Genomic DNA, 26,408 nt, shown 5'->3' with positions numbered 1-26,408 from the left:
AGAGTCCCTGGGAAGACGAAATGAATAGATGATGTATAGTAAGGACTTAGAGAGTGCTTGGAATGTAGTAGGTGGTCAGAGCTTAGAAGCTATTATTATTATCCATTCATTTCAGTAGAGTAATTTTCCAGCCATCCAGTGGTGAATTCTGTATTGTATTTACGGATCCCTTCCCAAAATCCATTTGGACCTGTTATGGACACCTTTCCTCCAACATCTCAAGTGTTTTAAGAACAGTTCTGAAGGTTGAGATGCTGCGTGCCACAGGGACGCAGCTGTGACTGCCACAGGTAACCTGGGGAGCATCCTGTGGTGAAGTTCCCTAGGCCCAGAAAACGTGTGCTATTCTTAATAAATTAGGCAGCTGGACTTAAAAAAAACAAGAGTCAACAGAGATATACTGGCCAAGTTTTCATGTTTCTGTATTTGACTAAAGTCAGACAGGATCAATCAACCAAATGAGATCTCCAAGCTCAGGCAGGACAAGCACAGCCATTTTTCTCTGTGTGTGTTGGCCACAGCCAGATTCTGGAGCCAGGCTGCTTGAGTTTGAAGCCTGGCTCTTCTCTTTCCTACCCGGGTCACCTTGGGCCATTGTGTCTCCACTCCTCTTTTGTAAGACAGCACATACATTAAAGGTTTGTTGTGAAGAGTAAAAGGAATCATTGATGTAAGCATTTTAAACAGTACCTGGCATATAGTAAGCTCTCAGTGAATGTTAGATGTTTTTGTTAATAGCAGAGGTGGTGGGGTAAATTCTGGGCTGCAGAATATTTCCTAGGTTCAACCTTCAGTGACTGAGTAGTTCTAGTAAGAGTGTCTCATTCATTCTTATACTCATTCTGCAAATATTTATTGATCTCCTACCATACCACATACTGCTCTGAGTTCTGAGGACACAGCAGTGAGCAAAAAAGTCAAAAATCACTGCCCAAGGAATTAGAATTCTAACCTCCTTTGAGTGATGGTGACCAACTGCATCTGGGCCTTTGCTGTTTAGAATAAGTGCACTGAGTATTTATCCCTGAGTTCTTTTAAATAGCCACTGCTTGATTCATGTCTCTTTATTCCCATATCATGACTCCTTTTTTTGTTTTGCACAACTATCATTTGTTCTTAAGTACCTAATACATGCTGTGTACTATTTAAGTTGAATAAGAGCTGGTGCATGCCCACAAGGGTCTGTGGCATAGTGTGGGCAATAGATAACTGACCACAACACAGTCAAGTTCATGCTCTGATCAAGAAAGGCCTAGCGGGCTTCCCTGGTGGCGCAGTGGTTGAGAGTCCGCCTGCCGATGCAGGGGACGCGGGTTCGAGCCCCGGTCTGGGAGGATCCCACGTGCTGCGGAGCGGCTGGGCCCGTGGGCCATGGCCGTCGAGCCTGCGCGTCCAGAGCCTGTGTTCTGCAGTGGGAGAGGCCACAGCAGTGAGAGGCCCGCATACTACAAAAAAAAAAAGAAAAAAAAAAAAAAAAAAAGAAAGGCCTAGGGTGTTATGGGAGCACAGAGGAGGGGCATCAAAATAAAAAGGTGGAGTCAGAGGAAGTTTCCTGAAGAAGATGAACTCTGAAGGGTGATTTGGAGTTAGTTACAGAGTAGTGTGTGTACATGGTCGGGGGGGAGTAGGGGAAAGGTAGGGGAAGAGGTAGGGGGAGGGGTGATGAGGGAAGGATGGGGTTTTCTAGGCAGAGAGAGCAAGGAGAGAAGGCATGGAGGCCTGAAGCTGCCTGAATATTTGGGGGACTACAAGGGAGTCATTAGTCCAGTTACAGCAGAGGATGGGGTGAGACTGAAGGAGGAGGAGCCACAGGTATGAGCCAGAGAGTGAAAGGCCTTCTGTGCATTGGTCAGGAGTTTGAACTTCTTCCTGAAGACAGTGGGGAGCCAGGAAAGGATTTGAGGCTCGGGAGTGATATAGACAGGAATAGACGTGATGGAATTGCCATTTTGTCAGTAGTGTGGAGCGTGATTTGAAGGAGAGCCTGAAGGAAATCAAGGAGACCAGCTGTCCCAGTCAGAAAGCACCAAGGTCTGAGCACACAGTGACAAGGAGGTGGTAGGGAAGGGCTGAGTTCAAAACGGATTAAGAAGGAGGTGTGCTCTGTGGGGCTTGGCGAATGATTGACTGGGTAGGGGGCAGGGGTTTTGAAATTGTTGAAATCATACACCGCTGTAAATTAAGAGAGGGGCAGGTTGTCATCACCTGGAGTCGCCATGTTTCCTAGTGTTACTATGAAAAGCTAAACCAGAGCAAATGTGGCACCCTGGATGCTCAGCCTGGTCAGCAAGGGTGTGTGTGGGCCTTCTGTCCTGGAGGCCTTTGGGGACGTGGCAGTCATCTGTCTTGACTCAGGTCAGTGTTGTTCACACAGTTCCAGCCAAGCAGATCACTGCATCCCCTAGTTCATTGGTTCATTTATTCTTTTATCTTATTGACCACATATCTATGGGATGCCTACTAAGTGATCTCATGGAACTTACGTATTGGTGGACATGGGTGGAAGAGGGAGGAATCATACCTTAAAGTAGAGAAAGAAAATACTTTCAGGTAGAAGTAAGTGCTGTTATAAAATGAGAACAAAGTGAGGGAGAGGGCCTGGGAGGGGGTGAACTAAGAGCTTAGACCTGGGAGGAGCATCCCAGGGAAGGGTGCTGAGATAGGAGCTGGTTTGGTTGTCGGCCTTGTTAAAACCACACCTCTTACCTGGATTACTGCGGTAGCCCCCTAACTGGTCTCCTTGCTTTCCCTCTTCTCTACCATTCTTGACACCACAGCTGAATCGATCCTTTCAAAAATATGAATGAGGTCCTGTCTTCGAAACCATCCAGTGCATCCCATGTCACAAAGAATAAGAGACAAAGTGCCCGCAATGGCAGCAAGGCCCTCCCTGGTCAGATCCCCCTCTTTCCTCTCTGATCATGTCTCCTCCTTTCCTCCTTGCTTCCTCTGCTGCAGCCACAGTAGCTTCCTCCTGCTACCTGAACATGTCAACCATGCCCCCATCTCTCTCAGCCGAGTGCTGCATGGTTGTCCCTCACTTCACATCTTGGCTCCTGTGTCAAGGGTCCCCAAGACCACACCCAGATTTGAAGATTTGCTAGGAGAGCTCATAGGACTCAGCATATAATTATGCTTATGGTTATGGTTTATTACAGTGAAAGGATACCAAGGAAAATCAGCAGAGGGAAGAGGTGCATGGGGCAAAGTCTGGAGGAAACCAGGTGCAGGCTTCCAAGGGTCCTTTCCCATTGGAGTCCCACAGGATGCACTTAGTGCCGCCAACAATGGCTTGCACCGGCATTGTAAAATGTTGTCTGTCGGGGAAGCTCATTAGGGGCTTAGTGCCCAGAGTTTTTGTTGGGGGCTAGTCATGTTGGTGGCCTCTGACTGGCGTATACCAGAATTCCAGAATCCCAGAAGAAAGCAAATCTTCAGCATAAAACATATTGTTTGCACAAACAGTTTAGATACCGTGAGCCATTCTGATTAAGGATGACAGGAACCCTCCTGACCTTCCCAGATGCCAGCCGAGGACCAACCTTGCAAGCAGGCCTTTCTAAGGACAGCAGTTTCAGGCTGCTGTGTTCTGCACAGTGTGGCCAGCACCTTCTCAGTGAGCCCTTCTCTCACTACCCTATTTAAAATAGCAGCTCCTCCACCAGTGCTCCCCGCCCTCCTCTCCCTGTTTGATTTTTCTCCATAGCTCTCACCACTGTCTAAGATATTATATTATCTACATATTTGTTTATTGCCTGTGTCTCCTACTAAAATGTAAGCTTCGTGAGGGCAGGGAATTTTGCTTGCTTTGTTTACCACCAAACCCCCAGCACCTGGACAGTGCTTGGTACATGGCAGGTCCTCAATGATACATGATGAATGAACTAAAAACAGGAAAAACTTGGTACCTATGGTTAGAACGAAACAAGCTGTGCAGAAAGAGGGAGGAGATACAGTTGCTAAGCAGATGATATCAGAGCAGACAGGGACCTTGTGGGCTGCAGGAAATGGTTTAGACAAACATAATTCTTAAGTCTCATGATCCCCCCCATAGGGTTGCCCAAACCAGATCTTTACTATTTTCTCAACCTCAGCTTTACTCCCCACTCTCCTCAGGGCCACATGTTTGTCCCTTTTCCTTTTCCATTCAGTTGACAAGATAATTCAATCTCCAATTCTGTGCAGTATAATACTTCATGCTCTTCTGCCCTAGAATTTATCACAGTTGTAATAAGTTAATTATTTGTATAATTTGTTTAGTATCTGAGTTCTCCATTGAACTGAAAATTCCTGGCTTGTTAACACTATATCCTCAGTGCTTAACCCAGAACTCAACAAATATTTGAATGAATGACTTGCTCTTCTTCAGAGTGCAGATGACCCTGGACTAGGCTGGACCTCCTGGGGACCTTGAACCACCCCAGTGCTTTCCCAGGTTCCCCAGCCCCAGTCTCTGAGCCTAAAACCTGATCAGCCCCTCCGTAGCCTCCGTCCAAGTTTGGAGCACACAGTGCCGGGCAGATACCAGCCTCACCATGACTCGGCTTCTGATGCTTGGCTGTGGATGTTCACTTTTCAGGAGTCCTTGGAAAAGGCCCAGCTGCTTGCAGTAATTGGGGACCAGCTCATCCAAAGCCACCACTATGCAGGGGACTCCATCAGACCCCAGTGTGCAGAGCTCAGGCACCTCTGTGATGACTTCATCAATGAAAACAAGAAAAAACATGACATTTTAGAAAAGTCCTTGGAGTTGCATAGACAGTTGGACAAGGTGAGCAAAACAAAGCTGCGAACATGATGTCTGCAAAATGTTCTGTGAAACATTCTTAATCATACTTGCCCTCCCTGCCCCTCACGATTCCTGAGATGAGAGGATAAAGTCCTTCATGTGAAAACAGCGCTCAAGAGGCATTAAAAACTGTGCAGATTCTAAGTCATAGAGGTATTGAAGGTCAAAAATGCCCCAGCCATCCACCACATCCCATTCGAATAAACTATAAAGTCCGTGTCCTCTGTGTGGACCCAGACTTAAGGAGTGTGTTTTGGCCTGGCCCTGTGGGGCCTTTCATGATTCCCCATCAGGTGTAAAGAGAACCAAGCACTATAGTTGCAGAGTGCTTCTCCTCATGTAAAGGCATCAGATTGTGAATCCTTTTGAAGAAGGCTAAGTAATAACAACCATTATACACTCCTACCATTTACTGAGCACCTACCAGGAGCATAATTATGTCATCTATTTAATCCTCAAGACAAGCTATGAGGAGGATATTAATGGCCTCATTTAACAGAGACAGAAATTGGTATTCAGCATAGTTAAGTCAGTGGGTCACAACATTTAGTACATGAGGTGAGCTTGCTGTAATTGCAGATTTCCTGATGTACCACTCGGGAGACTCTGATTTAGTAAGTGTGGGATGATGCCCAGGAATCAGTATTTTCCTCAAGTGCCCAGGTGATTTGGTGCAGGTAGTACATGAACAACACTGAAAAACCCTGGGGTAAAAGATTGCCCAAGACCACACATGGCGTAAATAGGGGATCACAGGTTTGAAGTGAGGACTGACAAATTCCAAACCCCAGGCTCCTTAGACTAGACAGCAACACTGTATGCAGAGTGCTCCCGGGGAGGGGGCACGGCCCCCGCTGCCCTTCAGCAGTGATCTCTGAGGCAAGTGCCAGTCAGCAGGGGCTGTGACTGCTGGAGCCTGCTCTGTCAGCTGTTCCCAGGCATCAGAGAGCTCACCGCTGTGAGTCAGCATGCTCCATTTCCACAATTGTTTCTCTCTGATAGCTGGGGGCACCCGCCCAGGCTGTTTACATCATCCCACTGCCAAAGGGATTTTAGTGTCAAGGAAATGTAGCTGTTCCAGAAGCAAGTGGCTCAGAAGGGCCTGCCAGAGATAATAGCCTAACGCCAGTCTGTGGACTGCGTGTGTGTGTCTCGGAGAGTGAGTAGCTGCTGTGACTCTGCAGGAGCCCCCAGCTTAGTGTTTTCTGCAGATACAGGCATGATGTTTAAAGAGAAAGTTTTCACGGTATATATCAAAGCATAATTTTCTATTATTTTGAAAGTCCAAAAATATAGGAAGGAGGAGGAAAAAAGTTACTTATGGACACTAATTACATTCCACTCCCCTCCTCATCCCCACACAGTGGGAATCATCCATTTTTAAATAGCTTTATGATTTTTTTGTTATTCTAATAGTAGTACACATTCAGTGTAGGTAATTTAGGGAAAGTAAAGACAAATTTAATTTGCCTGTAATTTTCCCACTTACAGATAACTACTTTAGAGAGCTCCCTTTTGGTCTTTTTTCTCTGTACAGTTATTTTACATAGCTTTTCAGGTCACAGGGTAAATGGAAATGCAGATGTACTTGCAAGGGCAGCTTTTTTCCATACAAATATTCAGACAGCACAATGGCCCTTGTCTTTTTCTAAGTTTTTTAAAAATTGAATTGTTAGAATTCATTACTTATCTGCTTTCATTCCAGCATTCTGGAAAGTTTAAGTACTGCTGTTCTGAGCTAAAAGCTTTGCATTCTTAGATGCTTCCCTTGGAAAGACAAACGCTAATAAATGCAAATGTGGACAGAGGACAGTGGTGTTCTTGTTAAAAGAGACATTCCCTCTCCCAGGAAGGCATGTAGGAGTCAGGTCTAAAGCCTCATTATTTACTCTGTGCTCTTGTAACCAATTAGGATGCAAGAAATTGGCCTAGAAGGTAAACCCAAAAAGCCACTGGTTGCATTTCTCTATGGTTAGACCAAACGTAGAAATACTCAACTCTCTCCTCTTAGAGATGTGGCAATTACTGTCAGTGGAGAAAAGAAGAATGCTTATATGATTTAGTTTTTGACTAAGTGACTTCCTTGAAAAGTATGCAGATGTAAAATTGATTTGGGCCTGTCCACCTCATGGTTATATTTATAGTGGTTGGACCTCTAAACTTGATGCTGTGCCATGACAATTCCTTGTTGTCTCAGAATCCTTGTAGACCCCATATGAGGTTGGACCTCCTGAGGACTGTGGTGGCTGAGTTGTGGGCAGGCTAACTGCAAAGGGCACTGTGTTTCTTTCTAAAAGGTCAGCCAGTGGTGTGAAGAAGGAATCTACCTCTTGGCTTCCCAAGCTGTAGACAAGTGCCAGTCCCGAGAGGGGGTTGACATTGCCTTGACTGACATTGAGACATTCCTGGGCACAGCGAAGGAGTACCAGTTGCCCAGCCCCAACGAGTTTTACAACCAGTATGAGCTGATGCTCACTCTTGATGTAAAGGTAACGTTTCTGAGTTATTTTGATCCTGTGGTTGGGAAAGGGATGTGGGGGGACTTTGCCTGTTGCCCAAGAAAATCTAGGATGTACTGAGCAGATTAACTGGCTCTTGAGCCCTCAGGTGGCCTCTTAGACTCCTGGTCTGTGCTTCCTGGCAAACTGACCCTTCATGGCCTGATTCAAATATCACTTTCACTCATTCATTTCTCTGCAAATACTTACAAGCATCTCTGATGTATTAGGCACTGTGCTGAATGAAGAGGACACAATTATGAGCAGAAGTAGATGTGGTTCCATCCTTCATGGAACTTACAGTGTATGTATGTCATACAGTTTATGTATGACATTAATAAATATCAAACACAAAACACAAAAATGTGTTGCAAGCTGAGACAAGTGCTCTGAAGGATGGATTCAGGGTTCTATGGGGTATGTGACAGAGGAACTTGACCTGGACTGAGGGTCAGGGAAGTTCCCTGGGAAGACTCACTTGAGCCAAGGCCCAGAAAATGAGTAGAGAAGATGGGGGAGGCTTTCCAGACAGAAGGATCAGAGTGTGCAAGGCTGCAGGGCTGACGGGAGCCTGGCACAAGTACAGAACCCAAAATTCAGAATGCCTAGAGTACAGAAAACAAGGGAAGAGTCTTTGGGGTGAGATTAGAGAGGTGTAGATGAAGTGTGGCTTCGCTGGCCATATGAAGGAGTTTGGTCTTTATTCTGAGAGCCACTGAAGGATTTAAGCAGGGGAATAACTTGATCAGATTTGCATTTTGAGTGGAGCACTGTTCTGTGAAGCCAGCAGAGTTATAGATAGTACACCTTCCTCTTAGATCCACATCACCTTGTATGTACTTCTGCAGAAGGGGCTTTTTTACCTCTTTTGAGTCATGGACCCTTTTGCAAATCTGATTCACATATTTTCAGGGTTCTGCACACTCAAAATGATTGAATGGAGTTTGATGTAGGCGTTGTTTACAAATATATGGGCAGAATTTGGGAAACCCAATATGGATGGTGAAGCACCCTGGGCTATAAAGAAACAGGGAGCAGTTACCACCCCTAAGCCTGAAAGACAAAGGGGAACCCAAGAAGCACTACAGCTGTGACTGTAAGAGAGGTAGCCAGTAAGATCTGTGGCCTTGGGCAGAGGAATGCAGCCACCGGTGGAGAAATATATACCCCTACTTTTCTCTCTCCCTCTCAGATTTCCTGGTAGTACATCTCACTAGCCAAATCCAGCTAAAAGCCCATGGGCATCTAGTGAGCCCATCTGATGGAGTCTGTAGAGGTCAGCTTCCTGGGACATAGAACAGTATGGAGAAGATATAGTTGGGGAGCAGACAGGGAATACCCAGCATATATAACTTTTTATGATTAATTTTAGGGGACACCCTGAAGTCCATCCATGGACCCAGGCTAAGAGACTTTGCTCCAAAATGATACATTACAAACTATATTCTAGCTATTTATTTTTAATGTCTGTCTTGTCTGTTACACTGGGAGCTGCAGTGAGGCAAGAGCCTCACCCAGCTCTGTGTCCCTGTGCCTAGTCTGTGCCTGGCGTCCAATTCGTGTTTGCTGAACAAGTGGCAGGTGGCAGAGTGGGTCAGATACAGTGGGGGCAGCTTGGTGTGGGATTGTGCCTCAGTGATGTTCTTTCCCTGACTCTTCGCAGTGAGTTTTGGTGGTAAGATGTGATCTTGAGGTGGTACTGGGGGTGGTTAGGCAGGTCTACCTTCCCCTGACATAGGAACCCTTCTACTTCCCTGCAGAGAGGACAGAGAGAAGGCCCATCTGGTGTGTGTGCTATATTGTAGACCCAGGATTGGTAGCCTCATATCATATTCCTAAAGCAGAACCGTCTCACCCAGCTCCATGTCCATTAGCTCCTCAAACAAGTGTATCAGGTCAACCAGGGAAACTTGTGTCCACAGCTGCCATTTTGGCCAACATCAGCAAACTTCCTGACCACACCACCCACCAGGAAATAAATAAAACTTAATAAACCACCTCTGGGAAATAGGCAGAAACATGGAGGAAGGAGAAGACCAGAAGAAATATTTATTTTAAAAATCCAAAATGGACCAAAAAAATTCCCCAAACCCATCTTTTCTTCTTTTGGTTTGGAGTAAAATTCTAGATTATAATATTTAAATATCCTGTTGTGTCAGAGTTTTGTCCACTGAAGAGTAATGACTTGGTTGTCAAAACTGGTACTCTCTCTCTATAAAAATAATCCTAGTTATATGCATGTACACACTTTGGTATAGACACATGTATCTCCTTGGGCAGTTGATGCCAGGCATAGAAACAATGAGACCCCTACTATCAATGAGCACACCCACCACCAAGATCTTGGTTTCTTATACCATTCTCCAATAGAAGAGAACAGGGCTCCTTGGAGAAATGTCTGTATCTAGGCCTGGGAAAGGAAATACACAAAATGATCCTAGAGAGGGAGATCAAGATGGCAGAGTAGGAGGATGCAGAGCTTACCACCCCCAACAAACACATCAAAAATACATCTACAAGTGGAGCAATTCTCACTGGAAACAAAGGAGACTGGCAGAAAGACACTTACACAACCAAAGCTGTAAGAAAGAGCCACATGGAATCAGGTAGAAAGGGAAGAAAATCAATCAGGTTGGGACCACAGCCCTGGGAGGGGACACAGAGAGGAGGGGGGTTACACAGGTTCAGAGATGCTCCCTGAGGAGTTGAGCAGTTTGAACCACATATTGGGTGCCCCAGCCCCAAGGTCTGACACTGGGAGGACAAGTCCCTTTAGCTGGATTAAAAGCCAGTGGGATCAAACAACACATAAAAAGGATTAGACAGCACAATGGAATTAGATTCATCCCAGGGTCACAAGTATGGTTCAACATATGCCAATTGATCAATGTGATACACCACATCAACAAAAGAAAAGACAAAAGCCACATGATCATCTCAATAGATGCAGAAAAAGCATTTGATAAAATTCTACATCCATTCATGAGAAAACCTCTTACCAAAGTGGGTATAGAGGGAACATATCTCAACATAATAAAAGCTATGACAAACCCACAGCCAACATAATACTCAATGGTGAAAAGCTGAAACCCTTCCCACTAAAATCTGAAATAAGACAAGGATGCCTGCTCTCACCACTTCTATTCAACATAGTATTGGAAGTTCTACCAACAGCAGTCAGACAAGAGAAATAAAAGGTATCCAAGTTGGAAGAGAAGACATAAAATTGTCATTATATGCAGATGACATGATAATATATATAGAAAACTCTGAAGACTCCACACAAAAACTGCTAGAACTGATAAGTGAATTCAGCAAGGTAGCAGCATGCAATATTAACATACAGAAATCTGTTGCATTCTGTACACTAAAAAAGGGAAAGTAAAAAACAATCCCTTTTAAAATTGCATCAAAAAAAACCCCAAAAAACACTCAGGAATAAACCTGACCAAAGAGGTGGAAAGACTTATGTGCTGAGAACTATAAAGCATTAATAAAGGAAATTGAAGATGAGTCAAAGAAATGGAAAGATATCCCATGCTGTTGGATTGGAAGAATTAATACTGTTTAAATGGCCATACTACCCAAAGTAATCTACAGATTTAATATGATCCCTATCAAATTACCATGACTTTTTTCACAGAACTACAACAAATAATCCTAAAATTTATATGGAACTATAAAAAACCCAGAATTGCCAAAGCAATCCTGAATAAAAAGAACAAAGCGGGAGGCATAACCCTTTAGACTTCAGACAATACTGCAAAGCTACAGTAATCAAAACAGCATGGTATTTGCACAAAAACAGATGTATGGATCAATGAAACAGAATAGAGAGCCCAGAAATAAACCCACACACCTATGGTCAATTAATCTTTGACATAGGAGGCAAGAATATACAATGGAGAAAAGACAGTCTCTTCAGTCAGTGGTGTTGGGAAAGATGGACTGATGCATGTAAGTCAATGAAGTTAGAACACTCCCTCACACCATACACAAAAATAAGCTCAAAATGGCTTAAAGACTTAAATATAAGACATGACACCGTAAAACTCCTAGAAGAAAGCATAGGCAAAACATTCTCTGACATAAATTGCAGCAATGTTTTCTTGGGTCAGTCTCCCAAGACAATAGAAATAAAAGCAAAAATAAACAGATGGGAGCTAATCAAACTTACAAGCTTTTGTACAGCAAAGGAAACCATAAATAAAATGAAAAGACAACCTACAGACTAGGAGAAAATATTTGCAAACAATGTGACTGACAAGGGCTTAATTTCCAAGATATACAAACAGCTCATACAATGCAATACCAAAAAACAAACGACCCAATTGAAAAATGGGCAGAAGACCTAAATAGACGTTTCTCCAAAGAAGACATACAGATGGCACATGAGAAGATGCTCAGTGTTGCTAATTATCAGAGAAATGCAAATCAAAACTACAATGAGGTACCACCTCACACCAGTCAGAGTAGGCATCATTAAAAAGTCTACAAATAACAAATGCTGGAGAGGATGTGGAGAAAAGGGAACCCTTCTACACTGTTGGTGGGAATGTATATTAGTGCATGCATTATGGAAAACAGTATGGAGGTTCCTCAAAAAACTAAAAACAGAGTTGTCATACGATCCAGCAGTCCCACTCCTGGGCATATATCCAGACAAAACTCTAATTTAGAAAGATACATGCACCCCAGTGTTCATTACAGCACTATTTACAATAGCCAAGACATGAAAGCAACCTAAATGTCCATCGACAGATAAAAGGATAAAGAAGATGTGGTATATATATACAATGGAATAGTACTCGGCCATAAAGAAAGAATGAAATAATGCCATTTGCAGCAACATGGGTGGACCTGGATATTATCATACTAAGTGAAGTAAGTCAGAAAGAGAAAGACAAATATCATATGATGTCACTTATATGTGGAATCTAAAATATGACAAATGAACTTATTTACGAAACAGGAACAGATTCATGCCAGCACACACCCCAGCCTGCACCAGGTGCCCACTCTGGCACCTCTTGTTCCAGCACTGCTCCCCCCTGGGGCAAAGGTATCAATGCTGGAAGGGGAAGGGGAGAGCACACACTTAGAACCAGCTCGGACCCAGCCCTCAGGACCTCTGTTCCAGCAATTTGGGATCTGACCCCACACCCAACAGGGCAGTGATGGCCACTGAGCAGAGGGGAAGTCCTGCCTCACACCTGGCCCTGGCTTCAGCCCCTCCTTCTCCAGCCCCACCACCTACCAAGATGCTAGCTGCCAGCACACCCTGAGGAAAGATGTGACTTGGGCCCATGTCAGATCCAGCTCTCTCATCAAAGCTACTGGGCACATGCAGACTGTGTAGGGATGCTCCCACAGAGGACAACCCTTCAAGACCAGGATAGATAACTGTTTCACCTAATTTCATAAAGACTGAAAAAGTTAAGCAGAATAAGAAGACAGAGAAATTTGTTTCAAATGAAAGAACAAGGAATAAAACCTGAAAAAACAACTGATGAAACAGAGATAAATAATTTACCAGATAAATAGTTCCAAGCATTAGTAATAATAATGCTAACTGAACCAGGGAAAAGAATAGATGAACACATTGGAATATTAAGGAACTAGAGAGCTTCTCTGGTGGCACAGTGGTTAAGAATCCACCTGCTACTGCAGGAGACATGGGTTCAAGCCTTGGTCCGGGAAGATCCCACATGCCGTGGAGCAACGAAGCCCATGCATCACAACTACTGAGCCTGCACTCTAGCGCCTGCAAGCCACAACTACTGAGCCCACAAGCCACAACTACTGAAACCCGCATGCCTAGAGCCCATGCCCTGCAACAAGAGAAGCCACCGCAATGAGAAGCCTGCTCACCACGATGAAGAGTGGCCCCCATTTGCTGCAACTAGAGAAAGCCTGCGCGCAGCAATGAAGACCCAACACAGCCAAAAATAAATAAATAAAATAAATAAATGTATTTTTAAAAAAAAGAAGGAACTAGAAAATATAAAAAAAGAACCAGTCAGAACTGAAGAATACAATAACTGAAATGAAAAACACACTAGATGGAATTAACAATGGACTAGGTGATACAGAAGAACACATAAATTGTCTGGAAGATAGAGTAATGGAGATCACCCAATCAGAGCAGCAGAAAGAAAAAGAAATTTTAAAAAGGAGAATAGATTAAGAGACCTCTGGCAACATCAAGCATACCTGCATTCGCATTATAGGGGTCCCAGAAGGAAAAGAAAGAGAGAAAGGGGTTGAAAATGTATTTGATGAAATTATGGCTGAAGACGTCCCAAACCTGAGGAAGGAAACATATCCAGGTACAGGAAGCAAAGAGGATCCTGAACAAGTTGAACCCAAAGAGACCCACATTAAGACATCATATTTAAAATGGCAAAAATTAAGGAGAGAATTCTAAAGGTAGCAAGCAAAAAACAAAGAATGATATACAAGGGAACCCTCATAAGGCTATCAGCTGATTTTTCTGCAGAAACTTTGCAGGCCAGAAGGGATTGGCCATGATATATTTAAAGTGCTGAAAGGGAAAAACCTACAATGCAGGATATTCTACACAGCAAGATTATCTTTTAGAGATAAAGAACTTCTCAGATGAGCAAAAACTAAGAGTTCATTGATACTAAATGGACGCTAAAAGAAATATTAAAGGGTCTTCTCTAAATGGAAAGAAAAGGCTACAAGAAGAAGTAAGAATCTATAGGAAAGGAGAAATCCCAATAGTAAATGGAAAGAAATGGAAAGAAAAGGCTACAAGAAGAAGTAAGAATCTATAGGAAAGGAGAAATCCCAATAGTAAAGGCAAATATATAGTAAAGGCTGTGGATGAACCATTTAAATAAGCTAGTATGAAGATTAAAAGACAAAAATTATTATAAAATCAACTATAACTACAATAAACAGTGAAGGGGTACACATGAAGATATAAAATATGACATCAAAAACACAGAACATGGGGAAGGGAAATTTTTAAAATGTAGCTCTTTTAGAATGTGTTTGAACTTAAATGAGTATACCAGTTTAAAACAAGTAATTATAGTTACCGGTCAACATAGAATGAACCCCACAGTAACCACAAATCAAAACCTACAATCGAAACACAAAAACCCAAGAGGAAAGAACACAAGCACTCCACTAAAGAAAATCATGAAACCACAATGTAAGAAACTAAAAGAAGAAGGAAACAACAGAGAAGAACTACAAAAAGAACCAGAAAACAAGTAACAAAATGGCAACAAGTACAAAGATGTCAATAATTATTTTAAATGTCGATGGACTAAATGCTCCAATCAAAAGACATAGAATGGCTGATCAGATAAAAAAAGAATAAGACCTCTCTATAGGTGGCTTACAAGAGACTCACTTCAGAGCTAAAGACACACAGACTGAAAGTGAGAGGATGGAAAAAGATATTTTGTACAAATGGAAACAAGAAAGCAAAGGTAGCAGTATCAGACAAAATGGACTTTAAAACAAAGTCTATAACAAAGGACAAAGAAGGGCATTGTATAATGATAAAAGGATCAAGAATATACAAGGGATATAACACTCATTAACATATATGTACCTAGCATAGGAAAAACTAAATATATAAAGCAAATATTAACAGACATAAAGGGAGAATCCCACCATAATACAATAATAGTAGGTGACTTTAACACCCCTCTCATATCAATGGACAACACATCCAGACAGAAAAATCAATAAGGAAACAATACTCTTAAATGGTATATTAGACCAGTTGGACTTAATAGATAGCCACAGGACATTCTATCCAAAACTAGCAGAATATACTTTCTTTTCAAGTGCACACGGAATGTTCTCCAGGATAGGTCACATGCCAGGCTACAAAATAATTCTCAACACATTTAAGAGGATAGAAATTATATCAAGCGATTTTTCTGACCACAGATATATGAAACTAGAAATCAATTACAGGAAGAAAATGGGAAGACCACAAACATGTATAGACTAAACAGCATGCTACTAAAAACCCAATGAGTCAATGAAGAAATCAAAGAAGAAATTAGAAAATACCTCAAGACAAGTGGAAATAAAAACACAACTTTCCAAAATCTACGGCACGCAGCAAAAGCAGTTCTAAGAGTTTATAATGATACAGGACTTCCTCAAGAAACAAGAAAAATCTCAAACAACCTAACCTGGCATCTAAAGGAATTAGATAAAGATGAACAGAGCCCAAAGTCTGCAGAAGGAAGGAAGTAATAAAGATCAGAGAAGAAATAAATAAAATAGAGACCAAAAAGCAATAGAAAAAGATCAATGAAACCAAGAGCTAGTTTTTTGAAAAGATAAACAAAATTTAAAAGCCTTTATCTAGGCTCATCAAGAAAAAAGAGAGAGGACCCAAGTTCACAAAATAAGAAACGAAAGAGGAGAAATAACAACCAATATCCCAGAAATACAAAAAAAAATCATAATACAAACAGTTATATGCTAACAAATTGGACAACTAGAAGAAATGGATAAATTTCTAGAAGCATACAATCTTCAAAGACTGAATCAGAAAGGAATAGACAATCTGAACAGACCAATCACTAGTAGTGAAACTGAATCTGTAATAAAAATACACTCCCATCAAACAAAAGTCTGGGACTAGATGGCTTCACAAGGGAATTCTACCAAATATATAAAGAAGAGAAAATACCTATCCTTCTCAAACTATTCCAAAAAAATTGAAGAATTTCATTCTATGAAGCCACCATTACCCTGATATTAAAACCAGACAAAGACACCACAAAAAAGGGAAATTACAGGCCAATATCTCTGATAAATATAGATGCAAAACTCCTCAACAAAATATTAGTGAACCGAATTCAACAATATATAAAAAGGATTATACACCATGATCAAGTGGGATTAATTCCAGGGATACAAGGATAGTTCCAGATCTGCAAATCAACGTGATAGCCACATTAACAAAAGGAAGGATAAAAATCACATGATCATCTCAATAGACACAGAAAAAGCATTTGACAAAATTCAACATCCATTCATGATAAAAATTCTCTTCAAATTTGGTATAGAGGGAACATATCTCAACATGTTAAAGGCTATTTTTGAGATTGGCCAAGATGGCAGATTAGAAAGATGCTGAGCTCACCTCCTCTCACGAGCACACAAAAATCAGAGCTATTTGTAGAACAACCATTGAATGAAAAAGACCAGAACCTACAAGAAATGATCTTGTACAACTAAAGACATAAAGAAGGAACCACAACAAGATGGGTAGAAGGGGCAGACTCACAATATAATCAAGTCCTATACCCCCAGGTGGGTGACCCACAAGCTGGAGAATAATTATATTGCAGAGTTTCTCCCACAGAAAGGAGAGTTCTGAGCCCTACATCAGGCTCCCTAGCTCAGGGGTCCTGCGCTGCGAAGAGGAACCCCCAGGGCATTTGGCTTTGAAGGTCAGCAGGGCTTAATTTAGGGAGTTTCACAGGACCGGGGGAAGTAAAGACTTCATTCTTAAAGGGCACACACAAAATCCTACATGCTCTGGGACCCAGGGTAAAAGCAGTAATTTGATAGGAGCCTGGGCCAGACCCACCTGCTGGTCTTGGAGAGTCTCTGGAGAGGTGGAGGGCAGCTGTGGCTCACCCTGGGCACATAGATACTGGCTGCAACCATGCTTGGGAGTTCCTTCTACCACTGGACACTGTTGTGGGTGGGCAACATTGTGGTACCCTTCCTGTAGCTCATTAGCATCAAGACCTGACCCTACTCAAGAGCATGTAGGCTCCAGTGCTGGGACTGGCCAAGCAAACTGGGTGGGGACTCAGCCCCACCCAGGAGCAGACAGGCTACCTAAAGACTTCCTGAGCCCACAGCCACCTCTAGACATCCTCTAGACATGGCCTTGACTATCAGAGGGCCAAGGCCCAGTTCCCCCCACCAGGGGGCAGGCACCTGCCCTGCCCTCCAGGAAGGCTGCTCAACATCACCAATTATTAGAGAAATGCAAATCGAAACTACAGTGAGGTACCAGTTCACACCAGTCAGAATGGCCATCATCAAAAAGTCTACCAATAACATAATGCTGGAAAGGATGTGGGGAACCCTCCTACACTGTTGGTGAGAATGTAAGTTGGTACAGCCACTATGGAGAACAGTATGGAGGTTCCTCAGAAAACTAAAAATAGAACTACCATATGATTCAGCAATCCCACTCCTGGAAATATACCTGGACAGAACTCTAGTTCAGAAAGATACATGCATCCCTATGTTCATAGCAGCACTATTCACAATAGCCAAAACATGGAAACAACCTAAATGTCCATGGACAGATGAATGGATAAAGATGTGGTACATATAGACAATGGAATACTACTCAGCCATAAAAAAAAAGAATGGAATAATGCCATTTGCAGCAACATGGATGCGGCTAGAGATTATCATACTAAGTGAAGTAAGTCAGAAAGAGAAAGAGAAAGATGATATTCTCTTATATGTGGAATCTAAAATATGGCACAAATGAACCTATCTACAAAACAGAAACAGACTCACAGACATAGAGAAGAGACTTGTGGTTGCCAAGGGGGAGGGGGGAGGGAGAGAGATGGACTGGGAGTTTGGGGTTGTTAGATGCAAACTATTACATTTAGAATGGGTAAACAACAAGGGCCTACTGTATCGCACAGGGAACTATATTCAGTATCCTGGGATAAACCATAATGGAAAATAATATTAAAAAGAATGTCTCTATGTGGATAACTGAGTCACTTTGCTGTACAGCAGAGATTGCCACAACATTGTAAATCAACTCTACTTCAATTTTTTTATGAAGGCATTCAAACTGAAGATAATGGAGATAATGGAACTCGTATACACTGTTGGTGGAAATGTAAATTGGTGCCACCACTGTGGAAAACAGTGTGGAGTTTCCTCAGAAAACTGAAAATAGAACTTCCATATGATCCAGCAATTCTGCTCCTGGGTATATGCCCAAAGAAAATGAAAGCACTAATTTGAAAAGATACAATGCACACCAATGTTCATAACAGCATTATTTATAATAGCCAAGATATGGAAGCAACCTAAGTGCCCATCAGCAGATGAATGGATAAAGAAAATATATAACGCTGTGTATATATACAGTGTATATATATGTGATTGATATATATATATACCTATATATATTCCACTATATATATATAGTGGAATATTACCCAGCCATTAAAAAGAATGAAATTCTGCCATTTGCAATAACGTGGATGGACCTAGAGTGCATTATGCTTAGTGAAATGTCAGACACAGAAAGACAAATACTTTGTGTTACCACTTGTATGTGGAATCTAAAAAATAAAACAAATGAAGGAATATAACAAAACAGAAACAGACTCACAGATATGAAGAACAAACAAGTGATTACCAGTGGGAGAGGGAAGGAGAAGAGGGCAAGATAGGGGTAAAGGATTAAGAGGTACAAACTATTATGTGTAAAATAAATAAGCTACAATGTTATATGTACAGCACAGGGAATATAGCCAATATTTTATAATTACTTTAAATAGAGTATAATCTATAAAAATACTGAATCACTCTGTTGTACCCTTGAAATGAATATAATATTATAAATCAACTATACTTCAATTTTTTTAAAAAAAGGTGATCCCAGAGCATCTTATAGTGCCAGAAAGTAAGGAACTGCTCAAAACAAAAAAACAAATCACAATGATGGGACATAGGAGGCAATTGAAAGAGCTCCCTGTGACCAATGCTGGAACAATTTGAGCAACAAAATTCATAAAGTAATACTGGATTACAACTCAAAGTATAAAATAGATATCATGAATCCATTGTGATATAAATACATGATGGAATAAATAAATAAATGGAGGAAAGGAAACTAATCTCCCATACAGAAGAATTCCAAATTATTTATGTAGATACTCTGGCATAACTCCCCACTCCTTAAGTGTGGGTTGCCCATAATGACTTTCTTCCAAAGAGTACAGTATGGGAAGGAAGAAATAAAAGAGTGACTTTACAGTGGAGAAACCTAACAAATACTATCTCAGCCAGGTGATCAAGGTCAACATCAAGAGTCTAAAGTCATATAGATAGTGTGTACCCTTGATACGGTGTGATGAAAATGACACTTTATTTCTGTGGTCTTCCCCCCCAAAACCCCATAACTCCAGTCTAATTATGAGTAAAACATCATATAAATCCCAACTGAGGGGCATTCTACAAAATACCTGACCAATAATCCTCAAAACAGTCCAGTTCATCAAAAAACAGGAAAAGTTGAGAAACTGTCACAGCCAAGAAGAGCCTAAGAAGTCATGACAACTAAATGTAGTGTGGTATCCTGGGAGGGGGGAAAGGTACATTAGGTAAAAACTAAGAAAATCTGGGGGCTTCCCTGGTGGCACAGTGATTGAGAGTCCGCCTGCCGATGCAGGGGACACGGGTTCGTGACCCGGTCTGGGAAGATCCCACATGCTGCGGAGCGGCTGGGCCCGTGAGCCATGGCCACTGAGCCTGCACATCCGGAGCCTGTGCTCTGCAACAGGAGAGGCCACAGCAGTGAGAGGCCCACATACCGAAAAAAAAAAAAAAAAAAAAAAAAAAACTAAGAAAATCTAAGCATAGATTTTATTTAATAATAATTTATTTTAATAATAAAAATAATGTATCAGTAATGGTTCATTAATTGTAACAAATGTACCATACTAACATAAGATGTTAATCATAGGGGAAATTGAGTGTGGTGTATATGGGAACTCTACTATTTTGCAATTTTTCTGTAAATCTAAAACTATTCTAAAAAATAAAATTTATATCTCAAGAACAGGTACTCTATGTCTAAAAGATTGAGTCTGTTACACTTAAGACACAGTGATGATCAAAACGACAACAGCAGTTAAACTGTTGTTCTTATAGCAGCCACCCTGTCTCTGTCTGAGGCTCTTCAAAGTGTTTTTTCCTAATACATTGCTATTGTGCTATCCTCTTAGTGCTGCTGTTTTGATTTTTCTCCCTCATTCACTTTCACCGCCCAGTCCAGGGAATTAAACAATCTCAGTAGCAAACAGCAAAATTTGATTCTTCAAATATTCATTGGGTACCCAGTTTGCCCTTTATTCTGGGAATCAACAATGAAAGTCACAGTCCCTGTATCAAAGTGCTGGCAGTTTGGTGGAAGACAAACATGTCCCCAGTAAACGCTCCTTAGTCCAAGAGCAGATAGAATGGAAGGGAGTGTGAGGCACATAGAGGAGGCATTGGTCAGCTCAGCCGGGGGAGGCCAGGGTGTTCATAGGAGAGGATGCCTAAATTTGGTCTGGAAGACTAAGTAGGGGTTTTCAGGGAACACAAAGTGGAGGGAGGGGACCTCAGCAGAAGGAACAGAGGTGCAAAGGCAGAGAGGCTGGAAACGAGTATTAGGGAAACTGGCGCAGCTGGAGGCTGGAGTGTGAAGGGTGGGTACTGGCAGGTGGGAGACTGGAGGGAGACCAGGGTCAAGTCCTGAAGAGCTCAGAGCTCCCGAATGAGGAGTCTGGACTTTATCCTGATGCAGCGGAGAGCCCCTGCAGGGCTTTTAAACAGGGAAGTTATATGATCATATTTAATTTTTGAAAGATAATTCTGATTGTGGTATGGAGAATGGATTTACAAGTAAAAAGAGGAAAGAGGGGAATGCAATGGTTAATCTTGCACTACCTCCCCCTCATCTGAGTTTAGGAATTTAGGATCTCTTCTGACTGCCTCATTATTTCCAGAGTTCACCCTGGGGTCTCAAGAGAAAGCTGCAAAAGGGCAAAGGTGATCCAAGTCCTGTCTAGCCCGAGTGGCGAGTCACTGGGCTCTCACTGGGCTCACATGCTCTAGCATGTGACACTGACCTCACACCAGGGCTGTCCCCCACACAACACCAATTTGACAATCATTCACTAAGTCAGATTTCTTGATCTTTGAGCAGCAATTAACACCCATGTCTCAGTTTCCTTAAGCTCATCACTGGACCAGAAGGGCAGAGTAGTAGTGTCTTATAACCATCCCCCCAGAAATACATCACCCTGACATAAGGGAATTTGGCTTTTTTTGGGACTTGGACTCATAGCTGTGTAATCAGAACCTTTAGTCCACGGCACAACTGAGCTTCCTGAGGCCAGAGGCACATTCTCTGAAGTGACCTTTTAGACACAGACTCTGAGTAGGGGTCAGCAAACTACAGCCCGTAGGCCAAAGCTGCTTGCTACCTATTTCTGTAAACCAAGTTTTATCAGAACACAGCTGCTCTCTTTCATTTATGTATTATCTATCATCTACGACTGCTTTTATGCTAAGACAGCCAAGTTCGGCAGATTCAACAGAGGCCAGATGGTCTGCAAAGCCTGAAATATTTACTATTTGATCCTTTACAGAAAAATTGCCAACCTCTGGTCTAGATAAACACTTTGCAATAGAAATATAATGCAGGACTTCCCTGGTGGCGCAGTGGTTAAGAATCCGCCTGCCAATGCAGGGGACACGGTTTCGAGCCCTGGTCCGGGAAGATCCCACATGCCGTGGAGCAACTAAGCCCATGCGCCACAACTACTGAGCCTGTGCTTTAGAGCCCACGAGCCTCAACTACTGAGCCTGCGTGCCACAACTACTGAAGCCTGCGCTCCTAGAGCCATGCTCCACCACAAGAGAAGCCACCTCAATGAGAAGCCCACGCACCACCAACGAAGAGTGGCCCCTGCTCGCCACAGCTAGAGAAAGCCTGTGTGCAGCAACGAAGACCCAGTGCAGCAACGAAGACCCAGCGCAGCCAAAAATAAATAAAGTAATTAATGAATTTTAAAAAAAGTAATGCAAACCACACATGTGATTTAACATTTTCTAGTAGCCGCATTTTAAAAAGTAAAAAACAAGTGAAATCAGTTTTTAATAATGTTTTCTTTAACCTTTGTGCAAAATATTATTTCAACATACAATCACTATTGTACAATTAATTGTATTTTAACGAGATATTTTATGTTCGTTTTCAAATAAGTCTTCAAAATCCAGCGTGTATTTAAACTGACAGAGCAGCTCAATTCAGACTAGCCGCATTCCAGGTGCCCAGTAGCCACATGTGGCCAGTGGATACTGTATGGACAGTGCAGGTCTGCACTCAGACTCTCCAAAGAGTGAGACCAGCCCCAGATTTTGGTGCAGAGGTCAGCCTCAGCAGGGCCTTAGGCTATAAGGGAACAGTTGTTGCATAGTCAACACTCCAGTCCTAGGAATCTTTACCCTTTCGTCAGAAGATGGCCCAGCATAGAAAAGACCTTACATTTTCCAGTTGCAAACTGTGGCAACCTCCCTCGGTGTGTGCTGAGCCTGTACTTTTGGAGTTCAGCATCCTCAGACCACCCTGCATGGATTATGGTGGTTCAGCTTTTCTAATTTTGGGTCCCTTGTTTGGTGGTTAAAATCATCCACAAGGTGGATGTCAGACTCAGCATGACAAAGAGAAGGCTACCCACTTCCTTGACCCACCAGAGCTAGAGGGACGTCCTACTGGAAGAAACATATTCAGCTGAATTCAGGCCTTGGGGAAACTCAGGTGAAATGGGTCTTGTTTCTTGTTCTCCTGAACCTCTCTCTGCCTTAGGGCATATAGTCAGTTATGAGAACATGTTTGAGTTTCATCTTTCCCCTGGTATTTCTTCAGTTTCTTTCTTTCCTACTTATATATAAAGAAGGGGTCTCACAGATTAAAATTTAAATGTGTATCCTTTTCATTACAGATCTTTGTGGTTCCCTTGATCCTGCTTCAGAATTTAACCACCTTTTCCCCCCAGAATACTTACAGTCTTTTCTCTATCAGGGCCTTTATTCAGGGTACATTCCTTATTTTGAAATCCTCCTGTTTTATAAGTTGGCCTAATGCCGTTCATTCATGGCCTGTGGCATCCTTTTCTACCGTGAATGGATATGGCTTAGTGAACATTTACCCACTCAGCATATATTAACTGAGCACTACTTGGTGCTAGGCAGTGTTTCAGGCATTGGAGATAGAATGGTGAAAAAGATACAACTCCTGCCAATCAAGTGGGAGGTACAGACTCTTAGAAGCACAATTCTGTATGAGGCGAGATGTGCAATGACCTGCATATAGATGCCCAGAGAAGGGTCACCTGAGGGAGGAAATAGGGAGGCAGGGAAGAGGGGAAGATGGGAGAAAGGGAATGCCTTATGTCCTCAGGCTCAGTGCAGAGTGACCGGCTCATGAACTGCTTTTGTTCCCACAGGCCAAAGCCCAGAAAGTCCTGCAGAAGCTGGGTGATGTGCAGGAAATATTTCACAAGAGGCAAATGAGTCTGATGAAACTGGCAGCCAGACAGACTCGCCCAGTGCAACCCGTGGCCCCGCGTCCTGAGTTCTCCCCAAAATGGGTGTCACCAAAAATCCGCCAGCCCTCCACCTTGGGTAGGTTACTGGGGGAAAGAAGTTTTGTGGCTTTATGTTTCATCAATGCCCATGAGCGTTTAGATTATTGTTGCTTAAGATGCATAATGGTTACTGTTTTTACAGATATTATTTAAGATATGGAATAGTACAGGCATTGAAGACATAAATTTAGGTAAAACTGAGTGCCTGTATGCCAGGAAAAGCTCACAGTCTAGTAGAAGAATAATATAAATGCACAAATAACATTAGCATAAAATAAACTCCATTAAGGACCTTTAAAGGGCCCATAAGATTCTACTAGCAATGGAGGGGTAAAATTCGTTCTTTGAAAAAAAAAGGAAAAAAAAGATGAGTCCTTACACCAATCCTATGTGGTCTTGATTACTATAGCTTACTGGTAAGCCTTGAGATCAGGTAGCGTAAATCTTCCAACTTTGTACTTTTTCAAGATTGTTTTGGCTATTTTAGGTCCTTTTCATTTCCATATAAATTTTACAGTCACCTATCAGTTTCTGCTGGGATGAATATGTAGATCACTGAATGAATATATAGATCAATTTATCTCAGCAATGTTGAGTCTTCCAATTCATGAACGTTATAACATTCCACTTATTTAGGTCTTCTTTAATTTCCCTCAACAATATAGTAGTTTTGAGTGTAAAGATCTTAGGCATTTCATGTTTTTAAAAAGCCCTATAATGAATTGAACTTACCATATATAACTATCAATAGGAATATATTTCTGTATAGAAATATAATCATATCATCTGTGAATAAGGACAGTTTTACTTCTGTTTCAATCTTTATGCTTTTTTTCCCCTTGCCTTATGATGACAGATGGCTGGGACTCTAGAACAATGTTGAATAAAAGTGGTAAGAGCAGACATCCATGTCTTTTCCCAATATGCAGGGAAAAAGTTTATTTTTCACCTTGAAGTACGATATTAGCTGTAAGTTTTTCACAGATGCCTTTTATAAGATTGAGGAAGTTCCCTTCTATTCCAGTTTGCTAGTTTTATCACGAATGATTATTGAATTTTTCAGATGCTCTATTTGGTGCATATATTGTGATGATCATATTTTTTTCTCCTTTATTGGTTTATATGGTGGATTACAATTATTTCTTTTTAAATGTTAAAACAATCATGCATTCCTGGGTAAACACTCTTGGGTATGATATATGTGTCATTTGTTGCCTCATGTATTTTATTAAGCACATATTCATAATTATTATGTCTTCTAGATACACTGGCCCTTTTATAATTAGGAAATATCTCTCCTTCTCTTCTTATCTTTAGTAAAAGTCCTTGTCTTGAAGTCTATTTTGTCAGATATTAATAGAGCCATTCCAGCTTTCTTATGCTTGGTGTTTGCATGATACACTTTTTCCATTCTTCTATTTCTATTTTTAAAGTATATTTCTTGTAGACAGCTATAGTTGGGTCTTGCCTTTTAGAAACATGTTACCCTCTGCTTTCTAATTGGAGTGTTTAGTCAATTTTACATACTATGTAATTATTGATATAGTTGGATTTAGCGCTACTATTTTGTTATTTGTTGTCTATTTGTCGCATATGTTTTTTATTCTTCTGATCTCTTTTCCTGGCTTCTTTTGGGTTAGCCAGTTTTTTAGTATTCCATTTTAATTCCTCTACTGGCTTTTTAACATACATACATAACTTTTGCATTGTTTTTTCCCCAGGTGTTTCTTTTAGGGCTTACCATGTGCATCCTTAATTTCTCACAATCTACTTTGAGTTAATATTGTAGCACTTTATGTAAATACAGGAAATTTGCAAAAGTATAGTTCCATGTGCCCTTTAATCATCCTCTGTGCTATTATCCTAAATATTACATCTACATATGTTACATACCCCAATATTGTGTTATAATTTTTGCTCTAAACAGTCATATATCTTTTAGAGAAATTGGGAGAAAGGAAGAAAAAATGAAAAAAAATTATGTATGTAATTTTATATTTATAATTTTATATATATATAATTTCATCTTTACCATCCTGTTCACCATTTCTGGTGTTCTTTATTCCTTGTTGAATTACCATCATGTGTCTTGTCTCTTCAGGCTGAAAACCTCCCTTTGGCATTTCTTGTTTTGCAGGTCTGCAACAAATTCTTTCAGTTTTTATTTATCTGAAAATTATGGGGTCTTTTGGTAACTCCCCATTTAGTACAGCTTACAGTCCCCTGTCTCCTACAACATATTAAACTTTTTAGAATTAAAAAGTTGATAACAGTTCAGTGAATTTCTTTCCTGAATTTTTCCACACACATGCATACACATGCACAGACATAGTTATGCACACATACCACAGAAACACACACTCACACACAGAGAGACATCCTTCTTGGATGTTTGGAAACAGGGCTTGGTTCTCCTGACCTCCCATCTAGTGCTCTTTCCCAAAACTAAATTATGCTCTTTTCGATGACTTTTGCTTCCCTCATTATTATTATTTTTTTAATTTGAGTAAAATTGCTTTACGATGTTGTGTTAGTTTCTGCTGTACAATGAAGTGAATCAGCTATATGTATACCTATATAAAGGACATACATTTGTTACAAGTAAACAAAGCAGGAATGATAGATTGTTTCTCAGCTTTTTGAACACAAGATTTCATAGTAGATAATGACCCTCCTAGGATCCACAGATCTTTGACATGT

At 41.4% G+C, this 26,408-nt stretch overlaps 1 protein-coding gene across 1 annotated transcript in view; it reads left to right on the top strand.

Moving 5' to 3' along the window:
• MCF2L2 (MCF.2 cell line derived transforming sequence-like 2) overlaps positions 1-26,408 on the top strand; it is a 196,884-nt gene that overhangs the window by 71,168 nt on the left and 99,308 nt on the right. Inside the window, exons 11-13 of the mRNA XM_060149021.1 lie at positions 4,580-4,771; positions 7,087-7,278; positions 23,568-23,745. Of these exons, the coding sequence (XP_060005004.1) occupies positions 4,580-4,771; positions 7,087-7,278; positions 23,568-23,745 (562 nt within the window). The remainder of the gene's footprint in view (positions 1-4,579; positions 4,772-7,086; positions 7,279-23,567; positions 23,746-26,408) is intronic.

This window comes from Lagenorhynchus albirostris, chromosome 5 (assembly GCF_949774975.1).
Source record: "Lagenorhynchus albirostris chromosome 5, mLagAlb1.1, whole genome shotgun sequence".
NCBI classification, from domain to species: domain Eukaryota; kingdom Metazoa; phylum Chordata; class Mammalia; order Artiodactyla; family Delphinidae; genus Lagenorhynchus; species Lagenorhynchus albirostris.
The sequence above is the reverse complement of the archived record's forward strand: the minus strand, read 5'-3'. Positions and strand labels throughout refer to the sequence as shown.